The 14,600-nt window shown below is 40.7% G+C and overlaps 1 protein-coding gene across 2 annotated transcripts; it reads left to right on the top strand.

Annotated features, from left to right (window-relative positions):
* The first annotated feature begins 2,693 nt into the window (after positions 1 to 2,693).
* Positions 2,694 to 14,085, top strand: tmprss13a (transmembrane serine protease 13a). 2 transcript variants are annotated; one of them, XM_019887628.1, is made up of 13 exons: positions 2,694 to 2,714; positions 4,311 to 4,485; positions 6,178 to 6,288; positions 6,596 to 6,766; positions 7,570 to 7,696; positions 7,791 to 7,886; positions 8,317 to 8,360; positions 9,166 to 9,328; positions 9,394 to 9,572; positions 10,979 to 11,077; positions 11,447 to 11,589; positions 11,920 to 12,072; positions 12,648 to 14,085. In XM_019887628.1, exons 1-13 carry the CDS (start codon positions 2,709 to 2,711, stop codon positions 12,660 to 12,662), a joined length of 1,482 nt encoding a protein of 493 aa, XP_019743187.1. In that variant the 5' UTR covers positions 2,694 to 2,708; the 3' UTR covers positions 12,663 to 14,085. The 2 variants fall into 2 exon arrangements, with proteins under 2 accessions (XP_019743187.1, XP_019743186.1); XM_019887627.1 differs by lacking the exon at positions 2,694 to 2,714 and adding an exon at positions 2,721 to 2,862.
* The last annotated feature ends 515 nt before the right edge of the window (positions 14,086 to 14,600 follow it).

Raw genomic sequence — 14,600 nt, 5'->3', positions numbered from 1 at the left:
TGGATATGGGCATGCTGAAGAGCCGAATCTGGTCACCATTTTGAACAGTTTATAGAGAAGTTGAAGGAAATGTCGTCACCTTCCGAAAATAATGGTCTTTGTCCATTCATTCATTTTTTTCAAAAATAATTATTCATTACAAATGAAATAAATGCAATTATTTGAAAAGCATGATTTGGCCCAATAATCTGGACACTGATGGGTCTGTGTGGCTCTTTGGTGTTTGTGCCTCTTTGGACAGGGAGGGGAAATGATTCATATTTAATTACTCTGATTTTTTTTTTGGTCATTTTTTTCCCAAAGTGCAGTTTGTATGGAATATCTACATCAGACCTCACAACCTTATCTTCACACCACACCTCTTTTTTTTACTCATTGATCATGTCTGTCTTCTGTTTCCACTAAATTTTATAAGGAATTGAGTCATATACTATACTGTTCAAATGCACAAAAATGTATAACTGTTGTTCAGATGGTTTCTGAATATTTCTCTCATCCATCCATCCATCCGTTATCCAATCCGCTTATCCTCACCAGGGTCGCGGGCGTGCTGGAGCCTATCCCAGCTGTCTTGGGGCAGTAGGCGGGGTACTCCCTTGTTGCCAGCCAATCGAAGGGTACACATAGATAAAACAACCATTCACACTCACACCAAAGGACAATTTAGATAAGATAAGAAAACCTTTAATAGTCTCACAATGGAGAAATTCCCACTTCACATCAGCAAAGTTATGAGAGGAAGAAGTAGAAGAACAAAATAAATAGGAGCTGCTGGAACTCGTGTCCCATTATTCTGCCATGCATGTTTTTGAAAAGTGGGGGGAAACCGGAGTACCCGGAGAAAACCCACACAGCCACAGGGAGAACATGCAAACTCCACACAGGTAGGCCGGAGCTGGAATCAAACGCTGCATTTCTGCACTGTGAGGCGCACGTGCTAACCAGTCAAGCGGTGTGCCGCCCCTGAATATTTCACTTTTTCTTGAAGTCCCAAAAAGGTCATAGTGGATCTTATTAGATCTCAATTTCTGATCAAGCAGATCAATTTAGCCCAGCTAGGGACACCTACTTCTACACAGAAGGAGCTTCACCTCCATTTCAGAATTTGTCCACTTGGCAAAGGCAGCTTCTCTTCTTTTTTTTTTTTTTCTCAAGTGAGGTTTTTGACATTTGGTTTATAAGGAAGAGCGTTTACTTTAAATGTGATTAACCTCAGTTTCCCCTTCGGTTTCTCACCTTTTCTTTTTTTTTTCCTTCTTGGTCACGTTACATTTTTTGTTTTTTCCTTCATGTAATCAACAGACAGAAAAGGAAACTGCTACGATGCAAACTGAGTCAACAAGTGTTTCAGGTTTTATACAAGGACACATGTAGTATTTGCTTATTTAGGTTATTTATAAACTACTCTACTTAAATATAATACACAATATGTACAGTATATGATTGTATTTATTGGTGGATCTGAATAAGTCTCGTATTTAGGCATAATGTTGTTTCTTCCCCCCATTATAAGCACGTTTTAAAGTCAGTCTGAAAATGTTTCCGACTAAATCAAAATTGCGATGGACACACTCCGACAGGAGTGAGGCACAAGCAGTCAAGCTAGCAATCTTCCAAATTTGCTCGACATATACTGTTATGCTGCCCCCTGATGGCTGCAGTTGATGGCACTTGACATTGTAAAACAGTAGTTTTTGTTGTTAGTTTTCACAAAGTGGCACATAAAGGAGTATCGAGGACAGAGAACGGATTTATGGTGAGAACACACACACACACACACACACACACACACACACACACACACACACACACACACACACACACACACTTCTCGCTCTCTCTCTCTCTCTCTCTCTCTCTCTCTCTCTCTCTATATATATATATACACCACATGCGCGCGCGTGCGTACGTGTTTGTTTAGACACCCCTATTCATATTCCAGGTTTTTGTGATACCAAAAAACGAGACCAAGAAATCTTTTTCAGGGGGTAAGTAAAAATAAACAACTGAGCTAATGTGGTTGCCCAAGTGTCCACGCCCACTTCACACCGGGGAATGTGTCAATGTTTCGAATCACATTCGAACTCTTGTTAAATGGGACTCAGTGCACACCTGCCGCCATTTAATATGCCCCTGATTAACCCCAAATACGTTTCAGCTGATGTGGTAGGCTTTTACTCAAACGTCCGACTGAATGTTTTGTGCTAACACTGACTTTAGAACTGTTCAAAATTCCCTCCACCTTGACTAAAGCTCAAGCTGAAGAAAAACAGCTTCACAGCCTGATACTGCCATCACCAGGCTTCAGCAAATTTATGAGATTCTTTTGGTTATGAATAATGTTTATATTCGCACTTCTCACACCATTTGGAATTGTGGCTTGAAATTCCAATTTTGGTTTTAAAAAATTTGCAAAAACACACTGGAAGTCTCTCAAACATATGTGGGAATGTTTTGTGGTTCAATGAAACCAAGTTTGAACTTTGGTATGACTATTTAATTTCAATTTGCTCATTTCTGTGTGAAAAAGGACATGCACGCAAACCGACAGCTCAACCGGTGTCTCTTCAGCCACACAATGGAGTTTCAGTACACTGAATCAGCCGTGGTGGTCTGCGGCTTGAAAGAAACCGGTTACGCAGGTGTGTGAACTAGTGGGCACGCCCAACTTGGATAAAGATCCAGACTGTAGATGGGAAGGCATTTCGATGAAGGTCAGTGCTAATCACAACAGAGAAAAGACCCTTGACAACATAGCCACATTTTTCCACCTGTGGATGTGAACAAGCTCCACCCATGTGGTGATGTCTCAACTCTCCACTTGCCTGGCAATCACTAATTCCGATGGCAATGCTTAACCCGGTAGGTTCTTTATTGTTTCCTTTCTGGATGCTCTTTTCTTCCCTCGGGTTTCTACTTCTTTATTGCATCTACTCAAACTTCACCTTGTAAACTGAAATCCATGTTGACTCACCAAAAGAATACATTTATTTGTACTGATGACAACAGGCAGGAAGAGTGACACGGAAAATGTGGCTGGGTGCACATTTGCATATGGTACATTGGATACACAGTGCATTGTTTGTCATGAAACATGTAATTGTCTTTTTTTTTTCCTTGTGTCTAGACTGCCTTAAAGTTTGTTTCTGGTATATACAGTTTGGAAAGGTTTAATCCACTAGTTTGTTTGAATAATGTATTCCTTTACATGTGAAGCAGTTTTTGTCACAAATGATAAAATATATACCGTAGTTAAGCAGAACCAATTAAATAATTGAGAACAATTATTTGATTGAGCTTCAGTTGAACTCATCAATTGAATCCGTGACAATAATATATATCAAAACTGCATCCTGAACACGCTACCCGCGTGTGCCCTTGTATTTGTGATCGTTTTCATTCGGGGGTGAAACTGTACCCTTTTAGGTGTGGTGTAAACCTCTAAAAATGACATTTAACATTCGTTTTCTGTGACAATGCAGGCCGTGCAAAATGATCTGTGTGTGATAGTTGAGAAATAAGCTAAACCTGCTCCTCCGCCTGTTTCATCTCACTAATTCTGACTCCAGTTTTCCTGCGGGGCTTTCTTGAAACTTGACCACTGAGCCATGGAGATGTTACGAAACATATTTTGTGAAAAAGTCAACTCAGAGATTGAATTCTTAAAGACCCCCCGCCCCCTCATACACACACTTTAGATATCCTTGAGCACCTTTTAGCATTCTGCCAGATGACATTGCTAAATCCTGATCAAAAACAAGTTGAGCCACTTGTCACTGTTCGTCTCTGACGCACGTTTCTCTCTTCAAAGAGCTTATTCAAAAATTCCAGTGACAAGCTAGCATGCGTTTGTTGAAACTTTTGACGCAATTGCTTCCTCCAAAACACGTCGTTTTGATGCACACAGAGATTAAGGTGCCGGATAGTGAATTTTGATTTGTTGAAAGAGGCAAAAGAATCGGAATCAGATTGTGTCCAACATACAAGGAAATTACAGGACTTTCCCAGTTACAACCCGTGCAGAAGAACCTAAACAAAACAATGACCAACAAGAAGCCTGGCCGTTCACTGTCAATCAGTATTTACACAATTTCTTTTCACATTTTGGGAAAAGCGGAAACGTATTCCTGCTCATTCGCAATACTACATGCCAAATAATATGACATTGGATATTTTAAATCATTATTTCCCAAACATTTTAAGCAATGCGATTCCAACCGTTGGAGTTACACAACCACCAATTTTAAAAGGAAGAAAAAAAGTTCGGCTGATTTTTCAAATATCACTGCCAATACTTTTCTCTCCCACAGAACGAGCCCCCGCCTCCTTACTACTCTGTCGCTGTGCACACCCAGCCCCCCCTTAAATCCTATGAAGAAGTGGTGTACGGCGTGAGTCCAGCCCAAACCCCCGCCAACCAGCCTCACTTTGTCCCTCAGTATGCACCACCTTTGGCCGCACCCCAAGTAACACAGCCAAGTTTGCGTGAGTCGTTGCATCCTGTATTTGCTGAATGGAAATATAAGTATAATTCAGTGGTTCTTAACCTTGTTAGAGGTACCGAACCCAATCACTTCATATGCACGTTAACCGAACCTTTCATTAGTGAAAAATAAAAATGTGATTTTTTTTTTTTTTTAACAAATTCAAGACATTAAAAAACACATTTATTAAAAACAGAAAAAAGTAAATAAAATTACATGGCATAAGTATAGATTTTTTTTTTAATTGTATGATGTACGATCACGACAGTGACTGAGCAAACTAAATTTCCCGCAGCACTGATTGGACAAGCAATGTAATGTGGTCATCTGCAGCCAGCGATGGCCAAGCGGGCGTGTCATAACTAATTGACATGTTGAGTCGGGTGTGTCTTAACCTCAATGGCAGAGGCTCTGCCGAACCCCTGTCATGCAGGTGAGATGGGGTCTGAATTTTGAGAGGTGGTGTCCAGCCGGGAATGGTCACCCGTCAGTCACAGGGCACAAACTGTACATAACCATTCGCAATCACATTTGCATCTATTGACAATTTACAGCATTGTTTTCTAAGCTTGAGCCAAGATACATATTTTATTAGAAAAACTAAATAAACCCAGAAAACAGTTGAGCCGTGAGGTTTGAAATGTGAGCCAAGTGGCACTTGGATATCAATTCCAGTTGATTGCAGAGGGTGGGCAAATGTCAAAATTACTGATGGATGAAGAGAGCTGAATGAATATGCCTAATTGTTATTCCACCAGCACAACATTCATCAGAATAGTCTTATTGAGATACATTCTAAAAATGTTGGGTTCGAAATAACACAATTTTCATTAAAAGTGAATTGATCCGCTATTGGGGTCGATTCGACCAAACTTTCTTGGCTGTTTTGTACAAAACAACCCAATTTTTAGGGGTTGTTATAGCTCTCACACACACACACACACACACACACACACGACCCAAGAAAAGTTGTCAAATCGACGCGAGTCATGGATCGGTCCATGTTTCACCCAAAATGTTTTTTTTTTTTTTTTAGGGTTTTCAGAATATAGCCGGGCAACATTGACTGTTTTATTGCAAGGAAAACTTGGGATTTGACTTGCACTTTAACAATTGATGTATATATTTTTCTGACATTTCTTTTTTACCCTCTTTAAAATCCTATTGTGATAGAAAAACAAGCATATGCCATTTTTAGCATTTTTCAAAAAAAAATCTTTAAATAAACCAGTAATTAATTTTTAAATATCAAATGTATGATTTTTTTTTTTTTAATGATTGTTTACTACAGCATACAGCTACATTTTAAAATACAGTATCTTAATGGGGTCGAGTTTATTTTGTGTCAGGGACCAAAAAAAAAAGGCACGTTTTCAAAGAATGACACACATGCAGTCAGTCCTTTTGATGCTGGCTAAAAGGAGGTTGACTGTGGTGCAGCGCCGCTCATGTGAAATAACTTTAGGGTGCATTTTTAGGAAAATTCTCCAAATGTGTGGGCTGTTGGAACCTCATCTTTCAGCACTATTATTATGAGAGACGTTTTATATGCTGCCCTGCGATTGACTGGCAACCACTCAAGAGTGTGTATGCTGCCTCAAGCCCAAAGTCAGCTGGGAGAGACTCCAGGATAAGTGGTTTGGAAAATGTATGAATGAATGGATGCTTAGTTTTTATTTGTGTTTCCGTACAGCCCCCAGGAGCAGGAAGAGAGGATGTTGTAAGAATAATGCCCGGTGCATCGGAGGGTCCTGCGCTGCCTTTATCCTCGTCGCTCTGCTGGCTGTTGCCATCTGGCTCGGAGGTTGGCATTCATATTCATTTGCACTCTTCTGTTCATATTTTTGCTCGGTTGTCTTTGGGGGGGAAAATGTTTGGTTTTTTTCCTGGCACGTTGTTGATAGACAACATTTTGAGCTTTCCACGGTGACATACGCCAACATCACCGAGTGCCAGCTTGTACTCACAAGAATGTTGTCGGATTCATTTGGATTGATAGTTTAATTATGGTAATAGTATTAATATGAATCTCCTCTTGCGGGTTTGCTACTAAATAATATCACATTATCATTCCTGATACTCATTACCATCTCCTTTCTCTCCAACCGAAGTGCGATTTGGCACCAGAGTATGGACACAAGGCCGCTTCAACAACAGCGACAATCAAAATGAAAGCATCGATGACAACCAGTTGATATTGATGAGTGACATCTGCCCTAATGATACCATAAACTGTGATGGGATTAGGGACTGCGACCTGGGCTCTGATGAAATGGTTTGTGGTAAGTGTGCACGTAATGAAGTTCTTGGAGTAGACGACCAGATGTGACAGGCCAGGGATGTGCAAGCTATGGCCTGGGGGGCATATTTATTTTCATTTAGTTTTTATGCAGTCTGCGTCATTTACTAAAAACATTTGACATGACCCGAAATAGCATTTAAGTGCTTCGACAACCTTGGTGGCCAATATGACTACTAATTATAATAATCCATGCATGCATGCATCGGTCTATCCAGATTTTGAAGGTATGCAAAGGTTCAATAAAATTTTAGCAACTAAAATAGGAAGAAAATTTCTCTTCAGAAGGGTTAATAAAGATAATTCCATTTCAGAAATGTACATTTTCTGCTTTGTGTCAAGGTAGAATTTATGAACATGTAGCGTTAACAATCCTTAAACTGGTTCTCGTAGAACAGAATACTTTTGTTTTGATACTAGATGTGGAAATATGCTCAGTGGACGAGCAGATCTATTCTCGTGGGATACAGGGCTGCGGGCCACCCAAATCCTAAACTATTAGCCGTATCATCTTTGGTCTGGATTCAAAAAATCTTAAACGATTGTTATTCTGCTACTTACACCACAGAAAGAGAAAAAAAAAAAATCGGACATTTAATCATTTTTATCGTCGTCTACTGTGTGGTGTGTACCGATAATCTCATCGCACCACCAACATGAAGATTGTTTACTGTGGGTTCGACAGTTCCTGGCTAGCACAATAGATAAGAGAGTTGACACTGATTTATGAAATAGAAAAAAATATTTGACGAAATCCCCTTAATTTTAACGATGCCTCTTGGACAGTGAGGTTTGGGATGAGAAATCGCCTGGAGGTCAAGACCGCCCAAGATGGTCGCTTTCTTCCCGTCTGCTTCAACGGTTGGGACCAGAGCATTGCTGACCAGACGTGCACCCAACTTGGGTTTAAAAAGTAATGATTCATCCCTCTCTCATGATCGGTCATTCATATCAAGTTACCACACCGTTACCTTTTAATTGTAGTGACATTTTCCCCATGTCTGTAGGTCTTATAGCTACACAAATATCACAACCCAGGACTCCCTTGGACTCGTAGCGACCAACACATTGTCTGATTCCATCCAGGGTCAAGTTGAAGTCAGGTACATAACCTTTGTACTAATTCAATATGGGCAATGAGATGGTATCTGGTGTTGAAATTTAAAACAGTGGTACCTTGACGTTTGCCCAAAATGTTCTGTAGTCCACATTTAAGTGGATTACTATTGTTGTTGGCTTGATGGTTAAATTGGATATGCTATGACTGACATTGTGCATTTGAGGCCAAAGTCTATAGGTACAGATTATTTCATTACCCGGACAGGTTGGACTCTGGAACGATGTATTTCCAAGATAACTGATTGAAGCTCGAACTTTGAGGTGCCACTGTAATTTGCGGTGTTTTGTGGGCCAACACATTACATTATTGTAAGGAGCAAACAATTGTGTGCTTGAAACCTGAACTGTAGTCATGTTTAATGTGCCTGCATGAAATTTGGCTTCGGATGTATCTCTGATTGTGACGTCACATAGATCCTCCTGTCCGGATCAGAGCACAGTCTCCCTGCAGTGCGTCGGTAAGCAGCCGCCATCTGTGCCTACTGTCCTGTGACGCACACAGTCATGCAACACGCACACATTGGATGAGCCACTTCAACACCGAAATGTGATCCTTCAAATATACTATTTAACAATCAGCGCAGCAACATGTTACTCTAGATCAGTGGTTCTTAACCTTTTTAGAGGTACCGAACCCAACCAGTTAATATGCACATTCACCGAACTCTTCATAAGTGAAAAAGTGATTTTTTTTTTTTTACAAATTCAAGATATTAAAAAACGCGCATTTATTAAAAACAGAAAAAGTAAATAAAATTCCAAGAGAAAAGTACTTTTTTTTGTTTGTTTTAATTGTACGATGTACTAGCACGACAGTAAAACGTTGACTACTAAGCGAACTAAATTTCCCACAGGACTGATTGGACAAGCAATGTCATGTGATCCTCTGCAGCCAGTGATGGCCAAGTGGGCGTGTCATAACTAATTGACACGTTGAGTCGGCTGCCTTACCCTCAGTGGCCGAGGCTCCGTCGAACCCCTGGGGTTTGAGCGAACCCAGGTTAAGAACTACTGCTCTAGATTAAAGCCAGTTCTGCAGGATTTTGCATTACTCGCTAGCTTCATGCTAACACATATTGAGAAACACTACAGAAGGGCGAGTAGCGAACACCTTTAGCGAAGGCTAATCTGCGCATCTAACAAAACTCAATGCATCTCTGCTTACTTTTTGCCTTTAACATGACAGCAGGGCTGTTGCACCTGTTGGGGATCTGATTGTTTCTGCAGACAGCGCATCTCCTTGAACATGGTGTCTCTTCACAGAGTGCGGCAAGCAGCAATCCACGTCCCGCATCGTAGGCGGCAGCATTGCAGACAGGGGTCAGTGGCCATGGCAGTTATCGCTGCACTTTCGAGGGTCCCACGTGTGCGGAGGGGTCTTGATCTCTCCCGATTTTTTGTTGACCGCCGCTCACTGCTTTCCGAGGTGAACCGACCACTTCCCATATCACCAATGACTTGAATGGATTACTTAATGATGTCGTCCTATAGGAGCAACCCCTCAACGCTCTTGCCGCAGTTCTGGCAAGTGTATGCGGGCGTGCTGTCTCTGAACAATTTACCTACACCTTTGGTGGTGGAGAGGATCATCCTCAATGAAAACTACAACAACATCACCAATGATCAAGACATCGCTCTGCTCAAACTTGCAGCTGAGGTTAACTTTGATGGTTAGTAAATCTTCTTTTCTCTTCACCAATTAGTGTCAGTTTGTTTGCTACATGACATCTCAACATGGCCCGCAAGTGGGATACCACGCGGGCTCAGGAACAATTCAGAAAACCATTGTCGGTAAATACAGTTCGGAACTACATCTATAAGTACAATTTAAATCTTCTATACAAAGCAAAAGCTATTTATTGATAACACTGAAAATCACCGTCGGCTTCTCTGGGCCCGATCTCATCTAAGATGGCCCGTGGGCTCAGGAACAATTCAGAAAACCATTGTCGGTAAATGCAGTTCGGCACTACATCCGTAAGTATAATTTAAAACTTCTCTACAAAGCAAAAGCTATTTATTGATAACACTGAATATCACCTTCGGCTACTCTGGGCCCGAGCTCATCTAAGGACTGGTGCAAAGTGGAAAAGTGTTTTGTGGTCTGACGAGTCCACATTTCAAATTGTTTTTGGAAATTGGGGACGTTGTGTCCTCCGAGGAAAAGGAAAAGAACATTCTGGACTGTTATGGACGCAAAGTTCAAAAGCTAGAATCTGTAATCGTATGGGGCTGTTTTGGTGCCAATGGCATGCTTAACTTCCCCACCAGGGAAGGCACATACAGGTTTTGCTGTAACATATGCTGCCATCCAAGCAAGATGTTTTTTACATGGACGCCCCTGCTTATTTTAGCAAGACAATATCAAACCACATTCTGCACGTGTTAAAATAGCATGGCTTCGGAGTAAAAGTGTGCAGATGTGACACTGGCCTGCCTGCAGTCCAGACGTCCCTTCCATTAAAAATGTGTGCCGCATTATGAAACGTAAAATACAACAACAGAGACCCTGTTGAACATCAAGCAAGAATTGGAAAGAATTCCACCTACAAAGCTTCAACAACTAGGCTCCTCGGTTCACAAATGATTATTGAATCTTTTGAAAAGAAAATTTGATGTCACGCAGTGGTAAACATGAACCTTTGTCGGAATGTGTTGCAATGTCGGAGTTAATGATAATTTGCTCATACAAAGTTTGCCACTTTGAATATTAAATATGCTACATTTGTAGTATATTCAATTAAATATTGATTGAAGATTACATGCAAATCTATGTATTCTGTTTTTATGTTTAGCACAACATCCCAACTTCATTGGAATGGGCTTGTCTGCATACCTCTCCAATAAGAAAATTTGATACATACGGTGTGATACGATTCAAGGGCGGTACATTTGATTGGGAATCAAAACAAATTAAAATCCCTTTTAAATTGTTTTCAGATTCAAATCCCGTTCAACTTTTTTTTTTCCAAAGTCATTCTTTTCAGCTTTCAGTCTTCTATGCTCTGTTGTTTCTGACTAATTTGCTGCGAGAACACACAGCATGCAGATTTATAATCTGTGTTCTTACTTTCAGATGATGTTCACCCGGCATGCCTACCAGTTACTGCGCAGCAATTCCTCCCTGGCACTGCTTGTTGGACGTCGGGCTTTGGTACCACCGATCCAGAATCAGGTAGGCTTGGAAAATGTTTCTCTCTTACCTGGAAGGAAACAAATGACAGCGCTCGCTCAGCAACGAGAATGCAGTCGCACCAGAGCACGTGCCCACGCTTCCAAGTGGCGTAATCTGTCCACTCTGTTGCTCTACCTGTGCATATTCAGCATATGCAGTAAATTCCGTTATTAGCATGAGAAGTAATGTAGTAGTACCGGTACTTGGAAATTATTCCACTTCCTGGTAACATCTTCTCTTGTGACCATCCTTCTTTCAAAAACCTTGATGCAGGCCAAAATGGAGTTTAGAGGTGCACTGCCAACAAACTCTGGTTGTGTTTTAATGTGCTTTGTGCATTTTTTTTCCACATGGTTTTCTTCAACGCAGGCCGAGTATCTGATGAGTTGATGGAGGTAACTGTCGACATCATCAGTACAATAGAATGCAACAACCCTTGGGTGTACGGAGGCGCTGTGACCAAAAACATGGTCTGCGCTGGACATTTGGAGGGAGGCAGAGATTCCTGTCAGGTGAGTTGCCGGGCAGATTTGTACTGTATTTGACATATGATGACAATTGTTTTGTTTTCATGGGAGTTTTGAGGGCACAGTACAAATGCAAAGCAGACCGGTTCTTTTTTTTTTTTTTTTTTTGTGAATTGTTTTTATGGTCCTCTTACATCATTTTAAATTATTTTTTAAGGATATTAAATACCCTTTTATTGGGTTTGCAAAATAATTTGGCTTGAAAAGAAGCAGGTTGCACTTTTCCCAAGCTACCGGTATATTAATTACCAAAACAAACTGATTTTCTTATTAATAATCAGTATGTTGAACTCATTTTTATAACGTGTTACCTAGGGTGACAGTGGTGGACCACTGGTGTGTCAGACCGACGATGTGTGGTACCTGGTGGGCATTACCAGCTGGGGCGATGGATGCGCTTTGGCAAACAAACCAGGTGTTTACACCAAAGTCAACAGTCTTCTGCCTTGGATCCATACCAACATGCAGGTGAGACTCTCAAATTCATTAAATTGGCTACGTCGAAGCCCCGCCCCCCCAGTCCCAGAGTAACATTGTCACTCGTTTTTAAAATGTTGCTAATTTGGAAAAAAGGTTATAATTAAAAACAATAAAATGAATACAATTACATGTTATCTTAATTACTATGAGCGGCATGGCGGTCGACTGGTTAGCATATCCGCCTCACAGTGCAGGGTTCGGCTCCGGCCTCCAAGTGTACATTTTGCATATTCTCTCCGTGCCTATGCGGGTTTTCTCCGGGTACTTCGGTTTCCTCCCAGATTCCAAAAACATGCGTGGCAGGTGAATGGAACACTCTAAATTGTCCCTTGGTGTGAGTGTCAGCGCGAATGGTTGTTCGTCTGTGTGCCCTGCGATTGGCTGGCAACCAGTTCAGGGTGTACCCCGCCTACTGCCCAGAGACACCTGCGATAGGTTCCAACACGCCCCATGACCCTTGTATGGATGAGAAGATGAAAGGATGGATGGATGTTTTATGGACCGCTAGAGGGCGCCCCCCCCCAACCAACCTTCTCATTGATTTATACCCTGATCTCCCACAGCTCGCAAGGCAGTAACACCACTGGTTTCCCTCCGTTTTCTCCATTGAGCACTGCACTGAGAATCTGTCTTCAAGCAATCACGGAAGAGGCTCTGTGTCAAACAGAATACGGACGGATTTAACCTTTTATGGAGCAGAGGGCATGAGGCGGTGACACAATACCAAATGACATGTTTACAGCTGTGTGACGACTGTGTTACCACTTGATGCACTGATGACTTGTCTTGCAATCCTTCCTACTTCTGACATGTCACACACTTTAAAGATGGCCGGCCCTTTGCGTATGTGGTCTCTGCCAATGCAACACTGCCTCTGGGATTTTCCTCAACGATTTACACTCAACATGTTATGGAGCCTGTACCGTTGAATGCCCCTGACCATTTATGCCACAGAACTAGAATGGGCTAACTCCGCTGAGGTCCTTTTGGCAGGAGAGGAATTCAAAGTTTTATGACTGCGATAACTTCTTATCTTGGTGGTTTATATGGCAATGGTTACTTCTTTTGAATATTTGATTGACAGAATTCCCCCGGCTTTAGTATTTTGTCTGTTTTTTTTTTTGTGGGTATTACTGACAGTTTTTACTGTCATCTTCAGTTTTATAGGTTGGGCCCTTGTCAATGTATTTTTTTTTTGGGGGGGGGGTGATCGTGGTCCAAATTCAAACATCTGCACTGCTATCCATGATATTCTGAGTTTTCTATCAATCTCTGAGTGTCACTTTGTGAGATGTTTTTGTGGGAGGAGTAGCCTGTTGTCATGGGTACGGCCACACGGCCATCTTGGAAATGGGAGTTGGCACGGTGTTGCACTAATGAATTCACAAATGGGCCAGGTGAGACACTAAGGATTGCTCGCCATAAGTGTAAACTTCATTGAGATCAGTGTTTACGTAAATTATATGCATTATCTCTATTTATTTCTGTAAGTAACCTAGAAATGCCAAGAATTGAGTTAGCCCACTCTAGATCTCAGCTGCATACGAAACTTTTAAACCTCAAGTTTTTTGTTTTGTTTATTGAATGCATTTTTTTTCTTATTTTACCGTGGTTAGCAATTTACACTGTTCAAATGTTAGATGGTCCAGGTGCATCTGTTTGAAAATCATGTTATAAGAATAAAAAATATTTTTCTCAAAAAAATAAGTGTCTGGGGGGGGGGTATTGTCATAAACACAAGATTAAGATGAGGCAGAATTAAGTTTTAATTGTTGCATGGGGATATTCAGAGGAGCATTTTCCATTTTTAGCAATGCCGTGTTAGCTATACTCTAACATTACTTTTGGGAAAAAAAAATCCTCATTCTTTAAATACGCCAGCATGACATAATGGCTTATTAATATATATACATTGCATTAATGTTATATTTACTATGAAGTGGAAAGCAGAAAGACGGCAGCAAACATTTTTAGTGTTGTACAATTAAATTTTTTCTTTGGGGGAAAAAATGGTTTCTTCCTCTTTTTTGCCCCAAATAATGTTATTCCCAAAACATGAATTTTCCTTCAAAATGACCTCATACTTAAAAAAAAAAAAAATATATATATATATATATATATATATATATATATATTAGACAGACATGACCCCATTTTACTTTATAATTTTCAAGAACTTAATGTGAATCAATTCTATTTGTTATTTCCTAAGGGAAGAATGTCTTTCTGAACCCACTGTCGAGATTCCTCTATAAATAAAACAAATGACTGTGCTTCCCCCCTCGGGGTGCGTCTCGGACTTCAAATATTTAAAGGGCAGTTTAAGTGCGTGTGTGTGAATGCGCCTGATCTACTTTAAAGAATCCTCAATGTATCCTGTTTTTCTATTTGTTTTTTTCTTCCTTTGATTTGCGGAATCTCTGCATTGTCCAAATAATAATGACTAAATAAAATGTAAATGGAAAAAAAACCCTCTTTTGCTGCTCGCAGTAATAAGGAAGTTCTCTTGACCTCGG

This window comes from Hippocampus comes, unplaced genomic scaffold (genome assembly GCF_001891065.2).
Source record: "Hippocampus comes isolate QL1 unplaced genomic scaffold, H_comes_QL1_v1.1 scaffold6, whole genome shotgun sequence".
Taxonomy (NCBI): Eukaryota; Metazoa; Chordata; class Actinopteri; order Syngnathiformes; family Syngnathidae; genus Hippocampus; species Hippocampus comes.
The sequence above is the reverse complement of the archived record's forward strand: the minus strand, read 5'-3'. Positions and strand labels throughout refer to the sequence as shown.

Coding starts and splice junctions, on each gene's coding strand:
- tmprss13a (XM_019887627.1), top strand. Junction 4,486..6,177: donor AGTAACACAGCCAAGTTTGC/GTGAGTCGTTGC, acceptor GTTTCCGTACAG/CCCCCAGGAGCAGGAAGAGA. Junction 9,573..10,978: donor AGCTGAGGTTAACTTTGATG/GTTAGTAAATCT, acceptor TCTTACTTTCAG/ATGATGTTCACCCGGCATGC.